The sequence below is a fragment of the Thamnophis sirtalis genome, unplaced genomic scaffold (genome assembly GCF_051295495.1).
Source record: "Thamnophis sirtalis isolate CommonGarterSnake01/CBP01778 unplaced genomic scaffold, rThaSir2_p1.2 scaffold_3, whole genome shotgun sequence".
Taxonomy (NCBI): Eukaryota; Metazoa; Chordata; class Lepidosauria; order Squamata; family Natricidae; genus Thamnophis; species Thamnophis sirtalis.
This window is the reverse complement of record NW_028261383.1, coordinates 174,053,673-174,077,387: the sequence shown is the minus strand read 5'-3', so window position 1 is coordinate 174,077,387 and position 23,715 is coordinate 174,053,673. Positions and strand designations below refer to the sequence as shown.

Genomic DNA, 23,715 nt, shown 5'->3' with positions numbered 1-23,715 from the left:
TTACAGTTGCTCTTAGCTTATATATATATATTGCTGTTAATATTATTTATGGAATACCACAAAATATGACAGTATGAAGCAGTACTTTTCAAGATTCCAGCTACTGTCTGTTGCCATCCCATTCATAGTTTACGTGTGTAATGGAACATACTGTATAGCTCAGATTTTGGGGATTCTCCCCTTTTGGCCTTTCTTCCTTTCCATATATTTATTGTGCTGCTATAAACCTTTGGTACCCTCTGTATTTGTATGTATATTACAGTTTTGATTAACTAAACACCAAGCATACACCGGAAATAGAGGGAAGGAAGAAGATCTGTCTAGGAACCAAATGCCACCCCTGGATGCTCCCAAATAAGCATAACAGGATTTTCTTTGCTCCTTCTCTGTTTGGCTATGTTATACGTTATATACACAAGGAGCTTATTGTTATTATTTATTTTATTGTTATTTTGCAATGTTGTTATTAGATCACTTTAATCCAAGTTCAAGCGCAACAAATCGTGAGTAAGGGTTGGGTCCAAAATGGGTACAAGTCAGTGGTGTGTTCCTACCGGTTCGGACTGGTTCGGCCAAACCGGTAGTGGTTTGGTGGCCTGGTTTTAGCAATAGCAATAGCAGTTAGACTTATATACCGCTTCATAGGGCTTTCAGCCCTCTCTAAGCGGTTTACAGAGTCAGCATATCGCCCCCAACAACAATCCGGGTCCTCATTTTACCCACCTCGGAAGGATGGAAGGCTGAGTCAACCTTGAGCCGGTGAGATTTGAACAGCCGAACTGCTGAACTGCAGTCAGCTGAAGTGGCCTGCAGTGCTGCACTCTAACCACTGCGCCACCTCGGCTCTGCTGGAACTGGCAGCGACTGAGGCTTGCCACGCCCCTGAACGGGTTCTCCTGGCGGCGCCTTTGACGCCGCCATCTTGTTTTTGGCTTTTGCGCATGCGCAGGACAATTGTCATTGTACTGCCGTACATGCACAGCACGCATCAAGCACAACCACGAGTGAACCGGTAGTAGTGGTTGCCGGAACCCACCCCTGGTACAAGTTTATTCCATGCTACCTCTAAACAAGAATCTGAACTACTAGTGGGAAGGCGAATTGGCGGTAGACAAAAGTCAACAGAATTCGAGGAAGGAAGGCTGGACTTAGATGTGCATTTGAAGGGACTCCAAACTAATGACACGCTTGACTCCTCCATCAGGCTTGGTCTGATCACCAGGTTGCCTGTTGATTTAGTATTTTTAACTGTTTTCTGTGGGTTTTTTGTTTTTTTTTAGTTTTGTGCATCAACCAGAGCCTACTTGATCAAGTGGCCAATACATTTAAATAAATTAAATAAATTAAATAAATAAATTAAATAAATAAATAAATAAATAAATCAAAGTGGCAAACAAATAAATTGCAAAAAGTACACCTTCTTATCTCATATCACTTCCATAAATATGTGCCATTGCCTTTAGAATTAGCATCATTTAGAGTCTTAGGATAATAGCCCTTAAATTCTCTTTGAAGGATCTAATGTGGGAGTTACTGTACCTTGGTTATGAAAAGCTTTTATGGTATTTCTGACCCTACACCACTCTTCCTGGAAGGACCTGTACGGACAACGTTGTTCTGGGCCCTTCAGACCAAAAACACCAAAAAAAGATTAGAGGAGGTTAATCAGAAGGTAAAACGATGGATACTCCTTGCTTAACAAACTATTCATCCGTGACTGCTTTAAATTATAAAGGTGCTGGAAAAATGGTGTACAGTACAACTTGTACAACTTGCCCAGGGTCACCTGGTCATGATTCAGGGGCTTGACAATTCTTGCACATCTATGACAGTCACAGCATTCTGCAGTCACATGTTTGCCATTTGCAATAGCAATAGCAGTTAGACTTATATACCGCTTCGTAGGGCTTTCAGCCCTCTCTAAGCGGTTTACAGAGTCAGCATATCGCCCCAACAATCTGGGTCCTCATTTCACCCACCTCGGAAGGATGGAAGGCTGAGTCAACCTTGAGCCGGTGAGATTAGAACCGCCGAACTGCAGATAACAGTCAGCTGAAGTGGCCTGCAGTACTGCACTCTAACTACTGCGCCACCTCGGCTCTTTGCAATCTTCTCAACCAATTTGCAAGAAGCAAAACCAATAGGTAAGCTGGCAGGGAAGGCTGTAAGTCTTGATCACGAAATGCCTTGCTTAACAATAAATATTCTGATCCCTATTGTGAATCATACACAGAGGACTACCAGTATAACTGCTAGAAGTATCCCCATGACACCCTTACTCTGGCACTGCCCCCATCCGTGGGCAGCATCTCTTCCAAGTCTTGGGTCACTTCATTCAGCAACTGCTTGAGTTTGGCGTTCTCCAAAGCCAGGCCCTCTTCCCGTTTCTCCTGCTTGGCCAACTGGATACGGTAGAGCTCTTCCTCCTTTCTACAACGGTAGAAAACAAGAATATGCAGCTGGAATATTACCAGCATAAAGAGAAACGTTCTTTAATCGCTAATTTAATTCCTAAAGCATTCCATTTGCGGTTCTTGTCACATGGTTCAGCTCAGTTACTTGATCGTCTCTTAAATAAAATGTGAGCTCAGTTCCTGGAAATTGATAAAGGTAAAAGGTTCCCCTCGCACACATGTGCTAGTCGTTCCCGACTCTAGGGAGCTGTTCTCATCTCCGTTTCAAAGCCGAAGAGCCAGCGCTGTCTGAAGATGTCTCCATAGTCATGTGGCCGGCATGACTAAATACGGAAGGCACATGAAGGCACATGGAACGCTGTTATCTTCCCTATTTTTCTGTTCTGACCCCCACCTTGCTCGTTCTGAAACAACAGCCACACACAGCTTGCAAAGGAATGTCTTTATCAGTCCCAGCTTTCGCTGGCTGCGAGCCCAAAATAAACATAGATAAATTCTCTGGCAAAAAGTTAAACAGCAAATGCAAAAACAAACTCTTACAGCAAACCAGGTTTATATAAAGCAAATCACTTATCCAAGTGGTTTCTCCGAATCATGAACACGAACTGGGAACCTAGACTAGAACAGGAACGGAACGAACGAATGAACGTTGAATTCTGCAACTAAGGCGTGGCACCATCAGTCTTTTATCCGCAGGAGCCACAGCTGCTTGTTATCTTCTCCTGTGAGCATCCTGAAACCACTCACAGATTTCTGTGTCAGTCTGATAGCAGCTCCAAAGGCTCCTACCGAGCCACAACATTTTTCTACTTGCATTTTTTATATGCTTTCGAATTGCTAGGTTGGCAGAAGCTGGGACGAGTAACGGGAGCTCACTCCGTTACACGGCACTAGGGATTCGAACCCCTGAACTGCCGACCTTTCTGATTGAACAACTTCAGTATCTTCGCCACTGAGCCACCGCATCTCTTCTGGCAGTGGATACGTACATGTTATTTTCTTGGCAACAATATGGGAGCCATTTAGTGTTTCCTTCTTCTGGGATTTTCCCAACTTGCCAGCTTAAGCTACAGCTGTGGGTTTATCTGTTTTTGAATTTCCTATCCAAGTACTAACCAGGTCTGATTCCATTCAGCCTTTTCCAAAACTAATTGCATAACAGCCTGTTGGAGCATTATCATTTACTTTATCATTAGTAATTCACCACCCTAGGTGTTGTGACTCAGCAGAAGTTTGCTGTGAGTTGAGTCGGGATGCAGGAATAACAATGCAGCTGGAGCTCGTTAAAGTCGTCTTCTGGAGATAAAAGGACTGATGGTTGCAGAAGTCAACGTTCACTCGTTCGTTCATCGTTCATCGGTCGTGGTTTGTTTGTGAGAGGCACTTGGATAAGTGATTTGCTTTCTGTAACCCTGATTCAAAGAGACACTTGGAGAAGTGCTTTACTTTCTTTCTGTAAACCTGTTGCTGTAATAGCTCTTTGTTTTTGCATTCTGCTGCGTAACCTTTTTGCCAGAGACTTTGTTTATGTTTATTTTGGGCTCGCAGCCAGCGTGAGCCAGGACTGATAAAGTTATTTCCTTTTAAGTCTGTCTGACCGTCGTCCGTGAACGAGCGAAGAAGGGGGGTCAGAACACATAGGAATAGCCAGGGTTGTGCATACACAGTAGTTTCTTGCCACTCCTTTGGAATCACCATTCCTAGATTTGAATGTTATAAAAGTATAGTTGAAAATGCATGATGGATGAAAGCTAGCGAAATCTCAAATATATACAGTGCTGTCCATTTCTTTGTAAATTTCAGACGTTATTTCTGTTCTATAAAATGCTTCTCATGCTGAGAGCCACAAAAGTTTTTTTTGGGGGGGGGGGGCATAATCTAGTTTTATACCTATTCCATAATCTCAATATGGCACATCTCCCATAATGATTTTCTACTCTGTTGTATCAGAGATGTCCATGCCACCTAAATATCAGGTTTTGTCCTCTTCTTGGTAGGCCAAATTCTCCCAGAGGGTTTTGCCCAGCTACATCTTTCTGAACAGGAAGTGGAGATTAATGCCAGCAACTTACCTGCCCAGAGATCTCCCAGTTTTCCAAGTGGCCCTCTTGCCATCCATCCGAGGAAGGGCATTGAGAATTTCAATTGCTAGGAAATAGTAAGCCACATGCCTAAGTAGTGAATCCACTCACCAACCACCACCACCCTTCTTCCCCAGATTTGACATCCAAAATCAGAGGTGAACATATGCATAAGCTCATCTTAGAATATGAGTGAAATAAGATCAGTGTCCCATGATCCAAGAGTCGTATCCAGATGGTTCTGGTACAATTGTAACAGCAAATCATAAAAGATCCTGCCATTTTTTACACACACACACCCACTTCACACACACCCAGTGGTGGGTTTCAAATTTTTTTTAGAACCTCTTCTGTAAGTGTGGCCTGTTTTGTGGGAGTGGCTTGCTGGCCATGTGACCGAGTGGGAGTGGTTTGGCAGTCATGTGACTGGGTGGGCGTGGCCAACTTGTGAAATGTGGTGAAACTCACTTAACAACGCTCTTGCTTAGCAACCAAAATGTTGGCTCAGGAACTCGGGCATTTGAAGGACGCAAGTCTTAAAGCTGTCAAGTTACAAGACCCTGGCACCCCTAACCCTTTAGAAAAAAAAACCCCAGGGGTGTTCAAACTTGACAGCTTTAAGACTTGTGGACTTCAACTCCCAGAATTCCTCCTCCAGTCATGTTGGCTCAGGAACTCTGGCATTTGAAGCACGCAAGTCTTAAAGCTGTCAAGTTACAAGATCCTTGCACCCCTAACCCTTTAGAAAAAAAAACCCCAGGGGTGTTCAAACTTGACAGCTTTAAGACCTGTGGACTTCAACTCCCAGAATTCCTCCTCTCTCTTCATCTTGATGATGTGTGGACGGGCGGGGGGAGGGAGGGAGCTGGAACCGGTTCTAAACGGCACTGTAGATTTGTGGAACTTCTTCTATAGAAGAGGTCAGAACTGGCAGGAACCCATCCCCTGCCCCACTTGTAAATGCTCACTTACTTCCTCTCTTGTCTGTCTTGTTAGCTAAAATCTGGCTCATCTTGTCTCTCAGTCGAAGCAGTTCTTGTTCCTTCCTCTTCATCTCATGTCCATGCTGGTTCTTCTGGTTAGCCAGAGAACTGAGGAGCTTGGTGATCTGCTGGGAGAACCACACTTACATTCAAAGCTAGGAGAGCAGATAGGGGTCTTTCGGCAGCTCCCTGGATGGGCTACATTCAAGTTTTCCAGGAAATCCCAGAACCCAAGCGGTCTTTTCCTTTAATAGGCCCACTATCAATTTTCTTTCTCTCTCATACACAAGCTGTTGACTCCCCCCGAGAATGTCGAACCTCGGCACACAAGCACAAGGCATAATCTGCTCCAGGGGCAGCAAATTTCAGGCCATACTGATATATGAAACAAACAAATGAAAAAAGCATTGTATGGGGATATGGGGGAGCTGTGGGTAAAGGAGGAAGAAAAAGCACGTTGCCAAGGTTGAGAAACTATAGTGCTATATATATATATATATATATTAGATTTTTACAACCCCTGGTAAGCCCCAATTATGGTTCAAATCCCAGTAAGGGTATGGCTAGCTGATGAGAGCTAAATAGCTTGAAATAGATCTATACTAGTCTCCCTTTATTTATTTATCAGCACAAATAAACACACACACACACACACACATATATATGTGTGTGACTTTAAATATATACCTCTCACCCTGGCTGGCTGATAAGGAGTCGAGCTCTGTAGCTCAATGGTTAACACATCTGCCTAAGAGGCAATAGAGCACAGGTTCTAATCCCAGTAAGGGTATGGCTAGCTGATGAGAGCTAAATAGCTTGAAATAGATCTATACCAGTCTCCCTTTATTTATTTATCAGCATAAATATAACAAATGTAACAAAAAGGCAACAGTAAAAAACATTGGGTTTCTGTCTGGATGGTCTCTTGTGACGAGCCGAAGACAGAGAGTGGAAGTGCGACCTTCCTCCCATATTTGGGCATACCAGGGGTTGTGACTTTAAATATATACCTCTCACCCTGGCTGGCTGATAAGGAGTCGAGCTCTGTAGCTCAATGGTTAACACATCTGCCTAAGAGGCAATAGAGCACAGGTTCGATTCCCAGCATGGGTATGGCTAGCTGATGAGAGCTAAATAGCTTGAAATAGATCTATACTAGTCTCCCTTTATTTATTTATCAGCATAAATATAACATACATACATACATACATACATACATACATACATACATACATACATACATACATACATACATATATATATATATATATATATATATATATATATATATATATATATATATATAAAATGCTATAGTGCATTTCAAGTATTTCAAACATTAGCCTGTTTTCTTACACCCATTTTCTTTAACCTGTGCTTTTCAGATATGTTGGGCTAAAAGTCTCAGAAATTCCCATTTTTCTAGGCTCTACACCAGTGTTTCTCAACCTTGGCAACTTGAAGATGTCCAGACTTCAACTCCCAGCATTCCCCAGCCAGCAGTCCGGACATCTTCAAGTTGCCAAGGTTGAGAAACACTGCTCTACACATTTTCATCAGGATCAGGAAGTTTGTCTTATAATGTTCGATAGTAATCATTAATAATATAAAATTTATTAAATAAAAACTAGAAGATGGGATTGTATCGAGGGCTCAAAATGAAGGATTTGCAATACAGGTAGTCCTCGACTTATAACCACAAGTGAGTCCAAAATCTCTGTTGCTAAGTGAGACATTTGTTAAGTGAGTTTTGCCCCATTTTGTTACTTTTCTTGCCTCAACTGTTAAGTGAATCACTGCAGTTGATAAGTTAGTGATATCGTTGTTAAGTGAATCAGGCTTCCCCATTGGCATTGCTTGTCGGAACGTCACAAAAGGTGGTCGCATGATCTTGAGCATAGCAACGGTCATAAATATGAACCTGTTGCCAAGCATCTGAATTTTGATCACATAACATCATGGGGATGTTGCAAAGGTCATAACTGTTGAGAAATGGTCATCGGTCACTTTTTTCAATCCCGTTGTAACTTTGAACAGTCACTAAATGAATTATTGTAAGTTGAAGACTAAATGTAATTTAGCTCCAGATGGATCAAGCGTGATGTGATAAGCAACCTATAGGAGGCTGACCTGCACATCCCTCAAAGATGCTTTCCTGTTGCTTCAGAGGTGGGTTCCTACCGGTTCGCACTGGTTCAATAGAACCGGTTCGTCAAATCTACCGAACCGGTTAGAAGAGGTTCCACCAGTGGACCCGGAAAGCAGGCCACACCTACAGAAGAGGTTCCAAAAATTTTTGAAACCCACCACTGCCACACACACACACACAGACAGACAGACAGACAGACACAGAGAGAGAGAGAAAGAGAAAGGAAGAAATAAGAAAGAAAGAAAGAAAGAAAGAAAGAAAGAAAGAAAGAAAGAAAGAAAGAAAGAAAGAAAGAAAGAAAAAAGAAAAAGAGTGAGAGAGATGAAAGAACAAAAGAAAAAGGGACAGAGAGACAAAAGGAGAGAGAGAGAGAGAGAGAGAGAGAGAGAGAGAGAGAGAGAGAAAACACATGGCCGGCAAGCCACTCCCACCAGGTCACATGGCCGGCAAGCCACTCCCACAAAGGAGGCCACACTCACAGAGTAAGTTCCAAAAAAATTTGAGACCCACCACTGCCACACACACACACACAGAGACAGACAGACAGACAGACTGACTGACACAGAGAGAGAGAGAGAAAGAGAAAGAAAGGAAGAAATAAGAAAGAAAGAAAGAAAGAAAGAAAGAAAGAAAGAAAGAAAGAAAGAAAGAAAGAAAGAAAGAAAGAAAAAAGAAAAAGAGTGAGAGAGATGAAAGAAAAAAAGAAAAAAGGGACAGAGAGACAAAAGGAGAGAGAGAGAGAGAGAGAGAGAGAGAGAGAGAGAAAGAAAACACATGGATGGCAAGCCATTCCCACCAGGTCACATGGCCGGCAAGCCACTCCCACAAAGGAGGCCACACCCACAGAGTAGGTTCCAAAAATTTTTGAAACCCACCACTGTGTTGCTTCTATACTTTTGGGGTGACCCAAGTGCCCAACAGTTCCCAGCAGGTTGTATCATCCATGTTAACTCAAGAGAGAAGACGTTCAATAGACTCATCACCTTCAACATTAGAAGGGCTGATTCAATCATTCTTCCCTTGCTTCACTCACCTCCTCCTTCTCTTCTTTCAGCATATTATTCAAGTGCTTGTTTTTGTTTTGAAGCTGCTGTTCCTTATTCTGCACAATTGCAATTTCTCTTTCAAGTACTTCCACACGGTCCTATGAGGGCAGGATGGGCGGGAGGGGCACACAAGAAAAGGCATCATAGCAAAGAATTAAATCAATTATTATAGTCTCCTGCCTGACCCCCAACTATAAATTACTTCATTAATTGTATTACAGAACTAAGACCAGAGGTGGGTTCCTACCAGTTCGCACCTATTCGGTAGAACCGGTTCATCAAATCTACCGAACCGGTTAGAAGAGGTTCCACCAGTGGACCCAGAAAGCAGGCCACACCTACAGAAGGGGTTCCAAAATTTTTTGAAACCCACCACTGGTCCTTGGATAGGATTATTCTACACTATCATGCTCCTATTTATAAAACTCAGTGCCTCTGTGAAAGGTAAGGATGACTACTGCGTTTGTGGCGCAATCAGAACATTGCGTGTGTTGAAGTTGTTTTAACGCAAACCAAAGATGCCTTTTAAAAAACAAGTTTACATCCTATTCTTATGCATGCCAGTGCTGTGTGTGGTTCAAGGTGGTTCTGACAAGTGTCGTCGGCATCTTCATATCCGGTCACATGGGCGCCAAGCCACTCCCATCCGGTCACATGGGTGGCAAGCCACTCCCACAAAGGAGGCCACACCCACAGAGTATGTTCCAACAATTTTTGAAACCCACGACTGACTTAAGACATTAGTAAACTTATTACTAGGAATGAAATTATCACTGGAGAAAAGGAACTGTATCAGCAGTAATTCCAGGCTTGGAGAAAGGATCTTTTTCTCTAGTCTGGAGTCAGAATATGCAATGGATATATAAAATGTCTATATAGATCTGTTAAAATGCTGGGTTTTTGAGATGCAAAAAACAAATCACACAGGACAGATCACTTCAGAAGTTTTCCCACCTTTAACAGAACGTGTACAATTCGATTGCAACACAAACTGAAATATTTTAGGGGAGGAAATAACAACAAAAAAGTACAACAATGTGGTTGCACAAGTGTGCATTGTAAGTGGATACTTAAGATGTTTTATAGATGGCATTTAGATCCTAAAAAGCTGGCTTCTACATATCCGAATGTACAGCCTAAATGTTGGAGGTGTGGTTCTCTCAATGCTACATATTTTCATATATGGTGGACTTGTCAAAAGGTTAAGGCATTTTGGATAAAAATGTGGTGGATTATGCAAAATATCTTTAAAAGAAGGATAAAGTTCACTCCTCAGTTATTTTTACTAGGTATATGTACTGACTTTACAGCGGTAGAGACTAATTTGGTTCTACACCTAATAACGGCAGCAAGACTGTTGGTGGCACAATACTGGAAGAAGGAAGACTTGCCTACAATCCAAGAATGGACATTGAAAGTCACAAACTTAGCCGAGATGGCTAAAATATCGGCATATCTTAAAGACCATTCAAATGAGAGATATAAACGAGACTGGAAAAAATGGATTGACTATATACAAAACAAATACGGGACTAAGAAATTACAGATAGCCTATGCTTAAGATCAGGAACGATTTAAACTGCTTAAAGTTAGTGTAACAGGAAGAAGCTGAGTTCAATGCAGAGATGTTATTAACTTCTTTTGTTTTTAATTTCCTTTGTTTTAATATATTTTAGACTGTGTTTGTTAAAAATCTATACCGTGTACGGGCTCTGGGAAGTCGGGGGGGGGAGGGAGGTGGGGTCTTAGGGGGGAGAGGGGGGATATGTAAGTGGATACTTTGGGGGTGGAATTTGGGCTTTAGTGAAGGTAGAGGGAATTATGAACAGCTCCAAATATCAGTCAGTTTTGGCATAAAACCACGAGTGCTCTGGTATCATAAAATGCTGATCATGAAGAAGAATTTCATCTTTCAACACAACAATGATCCAAATCAACAAAAGAATGGTTTCACTGGAAGATCAAAGTTTTGGAATGGCCCTGCCAGAGCCTGGACATGAATCCAATTGAAAACCTATGGAGTACCTGAAGAGGGTTTTGCACAGAAGATGCCCTCACAAGCTGGCAGATTTGGAGCAGATTTACAAGGAAGAAGGGCAAAAATTCATAAGGAAAGATATGCCAAGCTGATTAGGGCTCCTACCCTAATGGCTGGATGCTGTCATAAAATCAAATTTACTGTAACCCGCTCTACATGGGGCTGCCCCTGAAGAGTGTTCGAAGGCTACAGTTGGTCCAGAATGCAGCCGCGCGAGCGATAATGGGTGTACCTAGATACACCCATGTTACACCTATCCTCCGCGAGCTGCACCGGCTCCCCATTGGTCTCCGGACCCGCTTCAAGGTGCTAGTCGTTACTTTTAAAGCCCTACATGGTATTGGACCAGGCTACCTGAGAGACCGCCTCCTGCCATTCACCTCCCAACGACCAATAAGATCGCACAGGTTGGGCCTCCTCCGGGTGCCGTCGACCGGACAATGCCGGCTGGCGACTCCCCGAGGGAGGGCCTTCTCTGTAGCCGCACCGGCCCTGTGGAACGATCTACCCGTAGAGATCCGGACCCTTACCACTCTCAGATCTCGAGTGTCACGTACAGAGATGGACAGACGATGTGCTGAGGGGCTGTGCTTCTACTGTGGGGATCTTGGACACCTGGCGGGGAGTTCCCCCAGGAAGAATAGAAGGGTTGCGCGGACTGGGGCCGTCCCTCAGCAACGAACTATTGGGTCAGACAACTGGCACGTTTGTGCGGCTGTGATACCTTCCGTAAAGTGACCAAGAACTGGCTGTTCCGGCAGGCCTGGGGCTGTTGATTAATATCCAGCCCCACTTGACTGAATGGATGATGTATTAATTTTAAATATTGTATCTTTCTTAAATTTTAAATGCTTTTATTTTGCTGTGAGCCGCCCACAGTTCCAATGGGAGTGGGCGGCATACAAATTTTATTAAAGTTGAAAAAGTATTTGAACTCTGTGTTTATTTCAGGGTGTGCCCATTTATGTAATCAGATTAACAGATGGATGGAACGAAGCGTTGGTACTGCTTTATAATGCCTTGGCAAGGCCACATTTGGAATACTGCATCGGGTTTTGATCACCACAATATAAAAAAGATATTGAGATTCTAGAAAGAGGGCAAAGAAGAGCAACAAAGATGTTGAAGGATCTCGAGGCGAAAACATATGAAGAATAGTTGCAGGAATTAGGTAAGCCTAATCTAATGAAAAGAAGGATTCTAGGAGTGACATGATAGCAGTCATTCCAATATTTGAGGGGCTGCCACAAAGAGGGGGGAGGGGGGCAACCTGTTCTCCAAAGAACCAGAAGGCAGGGCAAAAAAGCAATAGATGGAAACTAATCAAGGAGAGAACCAATTAGAATGAAGGAGAAATTTCTTGACAGTGGGAACAATTAACAAATGGAATGGCTTGTATTCAGATATTGTGGATGCTCCATCACTGGAAATTTTTAGGAAGAGATTGGACAGAATTGAACGGGGTCTCGTGCTTGTGCAATGGGGTTGAATTAGAGGTCCTCCAAGGCCCTCCCAACTCTGTTATTCTAGTTTTTCATTGTTATTTTTTTCCTCCTGAAAGATTTCAGTTTGTTTTTCAATTGAACTGTACAATATGTTATGTTAAAGGTGGAAAATATCTGAAGGGATTTTTCTTTTGATCTGATTTTTTTTTTACATCTAAAAAACCTGGCATTCTAACAGGGATATGTAAACTTTCTATATCTGCCAAAATATCTGCTATATTTATTTATAAATAGCTAAGTATAAATAAATATAGAATTGGTACATAAAAATGGATAACGAATAAGGGGACCATGAATGCAAGATAGAAATGTATAGAAGGGAAAACACTAACTGCAAAGAAACCGATACGGAACTGCTGTATGAGATACGATGGAACTTCTTGTTCCTATGTTGTTTTAAGTCATGTGTCTGTTTCTGTTGATGTGCTTATGTGTTTAAAATAAAAATTTATAAAAAAAATAAAAATTAAAAAAAAATTAAAAACCTGGCATTCTAACAAGAATATGTAAACTTTCTATATCTACTATACCTACACTGTATAAAGGAACAAATGCATATATCAGTACTGCTATATATAGCAATAGCACTTATATACCGCTTTACAGTGCTTTACAGCCTACTCTAAGCGGTTTACAGAGTCAGCATATTGCCCCCAACAACAATCCGGGTCCTCATTTTACCCACCTCGGAAGGATGGAAGGCTGCGTCAACCTTGAGCCGGTGAGATTCGAACTGCCGAACTGCAGGCAGCCAGCAGTCAGCAGAAATAGCCTGCAGTACTGCACTCTAACCACTGCGCCACCATGACCACTATCCCCATATAGGACAACATATTTTTGTACTGATGCATTGCAGGAACAGAATGGAAAAGACTAGTGATATGGCTGGTTATTAATATAATGAAATACTGAAAGATTTTAATAACTTATCTTTGCCAAAATTCAAATAGTTGCCAAAAAACCATGTGTGTTTTGAAATGGAAATCTGGCCACTTTAATCAGTTGAATGACAATAAATTTACAGTATATAAACAGTCAAGGAAATAGTGTATCAAAACTTGCAGCTGCTTCATATCAATGATTTCCAAATATAGTCACAATTCAATGCTGCTACTACTTTGATAATTAATTCAAACGTATCATGAATATTCACTTTTCTGAAGTATTCCCAAGAAATTATCTCATAATATTTTAGAGCAATGAGTAAAATGAAATTGGAGTGGCGAGGGGGGGAAGGCATTCTTGTTGTGATTCCTATGCATATATCATATCTTTACTAGTGTAAACAGGGAACACTAAATTTTTAAAACTTCTGGTTTTGGTAGATGGTGCAAAAATATCTACCATTTTGTAATCACGCAAGTGAAGGAGCTTTTCAGCAAGCTGGGCTTAAATTGAATTCGTGCAACTCTCCACCTCCTTAATTATTCAGGATTACAGTATACCTATCTCTTCACCTGTCCTGTGGTCACAAGTATATCCATAGTTTTACCCAGCATGCTTAGAAAATTACATGGGTTGGGGCTGGTAGGCAGGATCATCATAGCAATATTCAAAGCCTCCACTGCCCCTGTGCCCAGACAAAAGAATCCAATAGATTGCGATAAGATTGAAGCCTTCTAAGAAATATTAAACATTCACATAAAGTGAATATTCATCAGGAAAGATATTACACAACAATCACTATGTATTGGCAATAAGGACAATGATTGACAGTTTCAGAAAAACATACATACTACTTCTATTTATAGATCTAGTTTATGATGAAAAGGACATCTGAGCAATCCACATTTATATTGTATGTTTTTTTTTTTAACTTTTGGTAATTATTAGAACATTGTAAATTGAAATGTACCCTGGTAGAGCTGTTGGGCAGGCAGGCAGACAGGCAAGAAATTGGGGAATACTCCATGATTGTCCCTGTTAGCAGACCTATCTGAAAGGATGAACTCTGCAGCATGAATTCCAAAATAAGTGTACATAAATTTTCTTGGGAGATTTTGCTTCATTGATTGGTTTGGGCTGTTGTTTCTTTCAAAAAATGTTTGAATTCCAAAGCATCTTCTGTTAGTCACTGATATTAGCTAATACACAGGCCACACACCAGTGGTGGGTTTCAAATTTTTTTAGAATCTCTTCTGTAGGTGTGGCCTGCCTTGTGGGAGTGGCTTGCTGGCCATGTGACTGGGTGGGAGTGGCTTGCCAGCCATGTGACTTGGTGGGAGTGGCTTGCCAGCCATGTGTAAAATGTGGTGAAATTCACTTAACAACACTCTTGCTTAGCAACCAAAATGTTGGCTCAGGAACTCTGGCATTTGAAGCACACAAGTCTTAAAGCTGTCAAGTTACAAGACTCTCACACCCCTAACTAACCCTTTAGAAAAAAAAAAACAGGGGTGTTCAAACTTGGCAGCTTTAAGACTTGTGGACTTCAACTCCCAGAATTCCTCCTCCAGTCATGTTGGCTCAGGAACTCTGCCATTGAAGAGTGAAAGTCTTAAAGCTGTCAAGTTATAAGACCCTTGCACCCCTAACCCTTTAGAGAAAAAAACCCCAGGGGTGTTTAAACTTGACAGCTTTAAGACTTGTGGACTTCAACTCCCAGAATTCCTCCTCCAGTCATGTTGGCTCAGGAACTCTGGCATTTGAAGCACGCAAGTCTTAAAGCTGTCAAGTTACAAGACCCTCGCACCCCTAACCCATTAGAAAAAAACCAGGGGTGTTCAAACTTGACAGCTTTAAGACTTGTGGACTTCAACTCCCAGAATTCCTCCTCTCGCTCTTCATCTTGATGATGTGCGGACGGGCGGGAGGGGAGGGAGCTGGAACCGGTTCTAAACGGCACGGTAGATTTGTGGAACCTCTTCTATAGAAGAGGTTAGAACTGGCAGGAACCCACCCCTGCCACACACATGACAGAAACTAGAAGTTCTGACCTTGAATTTACTCTGCTGTTCCCTCAGAGAATCCAGCTCTTCATCCTGCTGCATCTTCTCTGCCTCCATATCACCCAGCTTGGTTGATGCATTTTGGTACAGATTCAGCAGTCTGCAGGCCCCGTTAACCAATTCCAGGAGGTCGAAGCCGTGCTCAATACCATCTCCGGAACCGTCATCCTTATAAAGGGCAGGGAACCCCAGCGCTACCAATTCCTAGGCAAATGTACAGTTGAAATATAGCAGCGGTAATAGCAATAGCAATAGCACTTAAGACTTACATGGGCTCTACATGGGGCTGCCCCTGAAGAGTGTTCGAAGACTGCAGTTGGTCCAGAATGCAGCCGCGCGAGCGATACTGGGTGTACCTAGATACACCCATCCTCCGCGAGCTGCACTGGCTCCCTATTGGTCTCCGGACGCGCTTCAAGGTGTTAGTCGTTACTTTTAAAGCCCTACATGGTTTAGGACCTGGCTACTTGAGACACCGCCTCCTGCCACATACCTCCCAACGACCAATAAGATCTCACAGGCTGGGCCTCCTCCGGGTGCCGTCGACCGGACAATGCCGGCTGGCGGCCCCCCGAGGGAGGGCCTTCTCTGTAGCTGCGCTGGCCCTGTGGAACGATCTACCCGTAGAGATCCGGACCCTTCCCACTCTCCCGGCCTTCCGTAAAGCCACTAAGACCTGGCTGTTCCAGCAGGCCTGGGGCTGTTGACTAATGTCCAGCCCCACTTAGACAGAATGGATGATGATTTAACAATTGTATTTTTTACCTTTAAATTTTTAAAGGAGAGGAGAAAGGAGAGGAATAGGAGAAAGGGAAAGGCAGAGGAAGAATGGGAGGGAATGTAAAAGTAGGAAAGAGGGGAGGAATGGGAAGAAGAGGGGAAGGGTAAAGGGGAGGAAGGGGAAGGAGAAAAGGGAAAGGAGAGGAGGAAGGAAGGAAGGAGAGAAGAAAGAGGGGTAGGAAGGAGGGAGGGAAGGAGGGAAGCAAGGAGGGAAGGAAGGAGGGAAGGAAGGAGAGGAGAGAAGAAAGGAGGGAAGGAAGGAGAGAAGAAAGGAGGGAAGGAAGGAGGGAATGTAGGAGAGAAGGAAGGGGGGAAGGATGGAGGAAAAGAAGGGGGAAAGGAAGAAGAGAAGGAGAAAAGAAAGGAGAGAAGGAAGGAAGGAAGGAGGGAAGGGGAAGGAGGGAGGGAAGGAAGGAGGGAAGGAAGGGGAGTAGGAGAGAAGAAACGAGGGAAGGAAAGAGGGAGGGAGGGAAGAAGAAGTAGGACCGTTGTAAGATAAGATGGATCTATGGGATGTTAAAAAAGCAATCTTCAGGTATATTGTCAACTGTAGGGAAAAAATTGTTATAAATACATATTAATAATAACAGTTATGAGATCATATAATTGTGAATGTATATATGAAATTGATAAAAAAAAATTAAATGCTTTTTTGTCTTGTCCCAAGGGAGTGGGCGGCATACAAATTTTATTAAATTTAAATTGAATTGAAATTATATATTGCCTCATAGTGCTTCCCAGCCTTCTCTAAGCGGTTTACAGAGTCAGCCTATTGGCGCCAGCAATCTGGGTCCTCATTTTACCAACCCATGGAAGGTTAGAAGGCTGAGTCAACCTTGAGCCAGTGAGAATCGAACTCCAGGCTGTGGGCAGAGTGAGCCTGCGAAACGTCTAACCACTGCGCCACCAGGACGCCTAAAAAATTTCAAGGCATGCTTTGTCATTCTTAATAAACAAGCATAAGAACGCACAGGAGAAGCAGGATGGTATCTTTATGACAGGGCCGTCAAACTCCCAGCCCGCGGGCCGGATGCGTCACACACTGGCCACGCCTACGCCCAGTTTAGCGAAAGGGGGGGGGGAAGTCCCGATATGTCACGTGGCATTGCCGTGACGATGTGAGCTTGACAACCCTACTTTATATGATACACAAGTGTGTTATAAGAATTTAATTAGGCACAGCAGCCTCAATGTTTTAAGGCCTCAATATATAGGCTAAACAAGAGAGAGAGGAGAGAGAGAAACAGAGAGAGAGAGAGAGAGGTGTGGTAGTTTGTATTTTACATGTAAAAATGTCACTTTTAAGGTCTTACTAGAAATTGATTTTCTTCTCCTTATAAATTATAATTGCAGGACACCCGTTTTCTGCTTCCAAGTTCATGAACTGGAATGTATGAGGCCACCCAGGCCAAGTCGAGGTGGGGCAGTGGTTAGGGTGCAGTACTGCAGGCCACTTCAGCTGACTGTTATCTGCAGTTCGGCGGTTCTAATCTCACCGGCTCAAGGTTGACTCAGCCTTCCAGCCTTCCGAGGTGGGTGAAATGAGGACCCAGACTGGGGGGGCGATATGCTGACTCTGTAAACCGCTTAGAGAGGGCTGAAAGCCCTATGAAGCGGTATATAAGTCTAACTGCTATTGCTATAAGTCCACCAATTACATTTGTTTTTCTCACATCATAAAAAAGCCCAATTCAGCCCAGAGAACCTCAGAGTTCCTAAAGAGTTAATAAAGACACAAAAGGCCCACTCAGCAGCTGCATTCATTCCCTTCTCCTTATTTTTCAGCTGGGCTGCTCAGTTTTTGTAGCTGCTCCTTGATCAAGTTACTAATTGTTTTTAAGCAATCCTTTTCCAAGCACCAGTACAATTCTAAAGGATCAGCTTACTATGAGACTTTAAAAGATTGAACCAGATCTGGATTTCTTCTCAGCATTATCAAAATACCAAAATTACAAATACTTAAAGAGTGCAGTTGAGTGAAATTACTCACCTGTAGATCTGTTTACAGGTAGATTGATTTAGTGCAGCTTTTCGGTTAGCAAGCTGATACAATCACTTAGAAATTAACTTTCTGCCAAAAGTTACATTAAAAAGACTCTTGAATATTTTAAAATATCTCAGCAAATGACTAGAAGGCACATGGCAGTTGTACACTTTAAATTATTAGGGCTACGTAGCACTTCCAATTCAGATACTCTGGAGTTCCTGGAGATACAAATTTAGAACCTGCCTACAATTGCAAAACATAAATGCATTTTCCCCAGAATGAGGTTATACAACAGAGATCAAGAGGCTAATGCTAGACTAACACATGGTTTTAATGACACTTCATAGCAGCTGTTTACAATTCCAAAACATAAATGCATTTTCCCCAGAATGAGGTTATACAACAGAGATCAAGAGGCTAATGCTAGACTAACACATGGCTTTAATGACACTTCATAGCAGCTCACCTTCATGGAAAATGTGTAGCTTTTTTTGGTAGGGGAAGGAAAACTTTGGGGAGAGAAATAGTGGACTGAAGACAGCTCAGTGAAAAAGAGTTATGATTTATGGGGCAATGAAGAGCTGGTGACTGGTGAGCTGGCTCTTGATAATTAATGCAGCCGCGCGAGCGATCGTGGGTGCGCCTCGTTTCACCCACGTAACACCTATCCTCCGCGAGCTGCACTGGCTGCCTGTTGATCTCTGGATTCGCTTCAAGGTGCTAGTTGTCACCTACAAAGCCCTTCATGGTATTGGATCTGGGTACTTGAGAGACCGCCTGCTGCCAATTACCTCCACTAGACCGATTAGATCCCACAGACTAGGCCTCCTCCGAATTCCATCAGCCGCCCAGTGTCGACTGGCGACTACCCGGAGGAGGGCCTTCTCTGTGGCTGCTCCGACCCTCTGGAACGAGCTCCCCATGGAGATTCGAACCCTCACCACCCTCCATGCCATCCGCAAAGCCCTTAAAACCTGGCTGTTCCGACAGGCCTGGGGCTAAAGACTTACAGCCCCACTCCGAATGGTATGATTGTTGTGTTTTTTAGCTGTGTATGATCTTTATGTTCTGTAACTTTGTTTGTTTTTCCCCCCTCCCTTGAATTGTGAGCCGCCCTGAGTCCCCTCAGGGAAAAGGGCGGCATACAAATAAAGTAAATTGAAATTGAAATTGAAATTGAAATTCCACTCCAGAAAATGAGAGTCCGTAAGTGCTTGCAAGGATACCACAAAATAGTAGTTTGGTTGATTTAGCACTCTGGGAGATGGGGAAATAGACATCTTGTTCAACTATGGTTAGTGTCTTTGAAAGGACATTAAGCTTGCATATTTTCTTTCTAATCACTTTCAGAAATTCTTTGTTAATTGCTTTTCAGCTATTGGGAATCTTTGTTTTACAGTACCAGGTGAGTTTCTTTCAATCTTTTGAGAAAGAAGTTTTAACTACAAGTTTAACATTTTTTAAAAAAAATAAACAGCAGAAGGGTGATTGGAATTATGATGTTGGAAAGCCACAAATAGACTAAGGGTCCAGATCAGTGGTGGGATTCAAATAATTTAACAACCGGTTTCTCTGCCCTAATGACCATCTGGGTAGGCGGGGCTTGGTGGTCATGTGACTGGGTGGGCGTGGCCAACTCAAGGTCACTCACGTTGATGGGCGCTTCACCTTAGCTGTTAGAATCTAATAAGGGTTAACCGGAGAGGCAGTTTCTGTAAGCAGGGCAATAAAGATGAGGCTAGAAACAACACCAGAATGTTTCCTTCCTGCCTTCCTTACAGGATTAGCCCTGTAAAGTGGGAAAAAACCAAAATGAGATTTCTTCCAACAACCGGTTCTCTGAACTGCTTAGAAAGTTACCAACCGGTTCTCCCCGAATAGGTGCGAACCGGCTGAATCCCACCACTGGTCCTAATAAATTTGAAATAACATTTTAAATGATAAAGAATCCTTCCCATAGGAAAATGCTTTTGCTTTTTTTTAAACCTCTTCATCTTTTCTGTACCTTTTACCTTTTCTTTATATTCTTTCAGTTTTTTTCAAGCTTGTATTAATTTTTACCGTTGTTATTCAAATTTGCCCTCAACGAAAACTGTAACTAGCAAAATGTTGGAAGTATCTAAAAATTCTCTGAACACATATAACATATGAACAGATGAGCTTGGCCTGTTGCTATTTATTTATTTATTTGTCTTGTATGCCGCCCACTCCCGGAGGACTCCGGGCGGCTCACAAAAGACAAGGGAAAAGGGGGAACGAGACAAAGACAACATATTAAAAACAAAACCAACATTCACAATTTCTGTGGAGGTAGATGCTTCTCAGCTCCCCCCAGCCTGCTGGAACAGCCAGGACTTGGTGGCTTTGCGGAAGGCCGGGAGGGTAGTAAGGGTCCGGATCTCCACAGGGAGCTCGTTCCAGAGGGCCGGAGCTGCAGCAGAGAAGGCTCTCCCCCGGGGAGTCGCCAGCCGACATTGGCTGGCAGATGGAATCCGGAGGAGACCTAACCTGTGAGATCTGATCGGTCTGAGGGAGGTAATCGGCAGGAGGCGGTCTCTCAGGTACCCAGGTCCGATGCCATGTAGGGCTTTATAGGTAGCGACCAGCACCTTGAAGCGGATTCGGAGACTAATAGGTAGCCAGTGCAGCTATTTGCGGAACCCGACATAATCAAATGAACAGTGGAAAAGGCAGCGGAAGGACACATCGACATTCAGAAGACCTGATGCCTTTTCATACATACTCTTCTCTGGCCAGAAGATGCCTACCTTACTGAGGTAGGAAATACAGTGATCCACATTATCACTCCAGCAGACAAAATGATCTAACTCATGAAAGCTTCCCTGTAGCTCCAAGGCGTCAGTGAAGTGGACTGGACTGAATGCAGACTCAGCGGACGAAAAACCCAGCTCGGATATATACTTGCTTATGAAGCACTCTTCATCTACAAGGAAAAGGAGAAATAAAAAATACAAAAGAATTGAACGGGGCTTATGACCATTAAGAAGAAAGAGGAGCCCAAGGATATTGAACGCCAGTTATCATAGTTGGGGAACCAATAATAAAACTTTGTGAGTCCAAAGAAAGGAAATATGGCGCAGTGGTTAAATGCAGCACTGCAGGCTACTTCAGCTGACTGCAGTTCTGCAGTTCGGCTGTTCAAATCTCACCGGCTCAGGGTTGACTCAGCCTTCCATCCTTCCGAGGTGGGTAAAATGGGGACCCAGATTGTTGTTGCGGGTGATATGCTGAATCTGTAAACCGCTTAGAGAGGGCTGAAAGCCCTATGAAGCGGTATATAAGTCTAACTGCTATTGCTATTGCTAATCACTCAAAGTAGGGAACAGCAATGTCCAGGCACCTTTGCTCCTACCAAGAATCTCTAATTTTGTTCCACACATTTGTGTTCCACCGCAACCAAGGGCAGGTCTGAATGCAAGCCATCCACTCATGCCTACAGCACAGCAGATGGCAGCACTATCAAATGTTAGGGATTCCCCATTCAAAAACTCTAGGCATTTAATTAGCTGTTGGATGGGAGTCCATTAAAAAACTTACAGTAGCTAAAAAATTAAGATGGGCAGTTGAAAAATATCCTATAAAAAGGTGTTGTGGCCCAGCAGGAGCCGTTGGAGCTGCCACCAGACTCCGACAGCGAGGGGCCCTATGAGTCGGCTCTGGAGGATGTGGAGGACCCTGGACAGGGTTCCGACTCCGAGCAGGGAGCAGAGAGGCTGGTTGGCCACCAGGAGGCACCTGAGCCTTGGACCAGTGGGGAGGAGACAAGGGAGAGTGATCCTGACGTCAACAGTGAGTTGTTCCTGGATGCCTGGCACCGAAGAGCTAATAGGCGTCAGGAACAGTTGCGCAGTTACAGGAGGTAATTGCACTCAGCTGGTGGTCATTAGGCTCCTCTCCAGACTATAAAAAGGACTGCTTGTGCACACGCCCCTTTTGCAGAAGTCAATGCAGGAACTAATGTTGGAGAACATTATTGTGAGCTTGGCAGGCTGGATTGCTGCCACGGCTTATCTGTGCTGAATTGCTGCCAAGGACCTGTCTGTCTGTTAATTAAATGCCGTAACTTATCTTTGGCTCAGAGTGTGTGTTGGTGTGGGACAAGGGAGGTCAGAACAAAAGGGTAACAACAAATCACTTCTGTATTGCTGTTAGGAAAATTATATAGGTGTATCTATGAAATTAATCAAGTGCTGAGTGCAAATCGAGGGCATGTGGAATGAACAACTGCATTCTGCAAACCGTAACCCCACGATTTCCAGTAATCAGACTTGGCTTACTTCCCAACTATGGTCTAATAATATAGACACTTCAATGACACTCCTTTTTCTTGTCAGAAGAGGAGGAAGAGTTGGTAGCCATAAAGCAACAAGCACAAGAATAGCAGATGTCAGACAAAGATTATAGATAAACTCAAATCTCCATTCAGGCAATGAGTCTTACAAAGTTTGTGTTTGGGGTGTTTTAACAACTGGATTCATACACCACATTCAGCCTTGACTTATCAAATAAACCAAAATATATTTGGGTTCATACAACATGCTCATCTAAACCATTGCTTACTAACCTCAACGGCTGGTTTTAATAACATACTGTACCAGTGGTGGGTTTCAAAAATTGTTCGAACCTACTCTGTGGGTGTGGCCTCCTTTGTGGGAGTGGCTTGCCGCCCATGTGACCGGATGGGAGTGGCTTGCTGCCCATGTGACCGGATATGAAGATGCCGACGACACTTGTCAGAACCACCCTAAATGACCTCACACACAGCACTGGCATGCATAAGAATAGGATGTAAACTTGTTTTTTAAAAGGCATCTTTGGTTTGCGTTAAAACAACTTCAACACACGCAATGTTCCGATTGCACCACAAACGCAGGAGTCATCCTTACCTTTCACAGAGGCACTGAGTTTTATAAATATGAGCGTATGATAGTGTAGAATAATCATATCCAAGGACCAGTGGTGGGTTTCAAAAAAATTTGGGAACCTCTTCTGTAGGAGTGGCCTGCTTTCTGGGTCCACTGGTGGAACCTCTTCTAACCGGTTCGGTAGATTTGACGAACCGGTTCTACCAAATAGGTGTGAACCGGTAGGAACCCACCTCTGTACTGTACTCAGTCAAACGCCCATGAATGGAATGATTATATTAGGTGTGAAACTTGTGCACATATTTCTGCAACAACAGATTAATAGGACTACCCCTGTGGAAGTTCAGCATACTACAAATAATCGCATTATTCTAAGAACAGAGCAGTCGGCATACATACGCAGCTCTTGACTTCCCAAAGGAAGGTTGAAATGAAATTGACCAAACATTGGTCAATGTCAGGCAAACATTGATAGAGAACTAAACATTAACAAATATTTGCTCCTAAAATGCCTTTCCAATTAGGATTAGACAGTTACCTGCTAACAACTCCGCTCTCGGTGTGGCTGGGAGGCTTAAAGGTTCCATTTTCTCCTTAGCATTTATTCAGACACCTTCAAAAAAAACCCAAGATATTATGCATTCCTTTGCAGCATGCTTAGATCAGCAAACAATCAATTTTGAAACCTCTTCAACCCCATAGCAACTTGAATATATCCTATTTTTGTAATTAATATTAAATTGCTGGCTTTACTGGGTCTCATTGCATTGTTCCATTGTACTCTGCCATGATCACAACCTTTTGACATGCTGGCCCATATTTAAACAACGATAGTGACGAATGGAAACCAGTGAATACTGCCACACCTGGCCTTGGCTGATACTGAAAGGTTGAATAA

General features: G+C 43.1%; 1 protein-coding gene across 1 annotated transcript in view; it reads right to left on the bottom strand.

Annotated features, from left to right (window-relative positions):
• Window positions 1-23,416, bottom strand: part of LOC148048402 (afadin- and alpha-actinin-binding protein-like) — a 39,267-nt gene extending 15,851 nt beyond the window's left edge. Inside the window, exons 1-8 of the mRNA XM_087710993.1 lie at window positions 23,356-23,416; window positions 20,700-20,875; window positions 15,153-15,368; window positions 8,661-8,771; window positions 5,468-5,603; window positions 4,487-4,562; window positions 2,280-2,430; window positions 1,540-1,624 (exon numbers count right to left, since the gene is read on the bottom strand). Coding sequence (XP_087567119.1) covers window positions 1,540-1,624; window positions 2,280-2,430; window positions 4,487-4,562; window positions 5,468-5,603; window positions 8,661-8,771; window positions 15,153-15,368; window positions 20,700-20,875; window positions 23,356-23,404 — 1,000 coding nt within the window. The 5' untranslated portion in view covers window positions 23,405-23,416. The remainder of the gene's footprint in view (window positions 1-1,539; window positions 1,625-2,279; window positions 2,431-4,486; window positions 4,563-5,467; window positions 5,604-8,660; window positions 8,772-15,152; window positions 15,369-20,699; window positions 20,876-23,355) is intronic.
• Window positions 23,417-23,715: the final 299 nt, after the last annotated feature.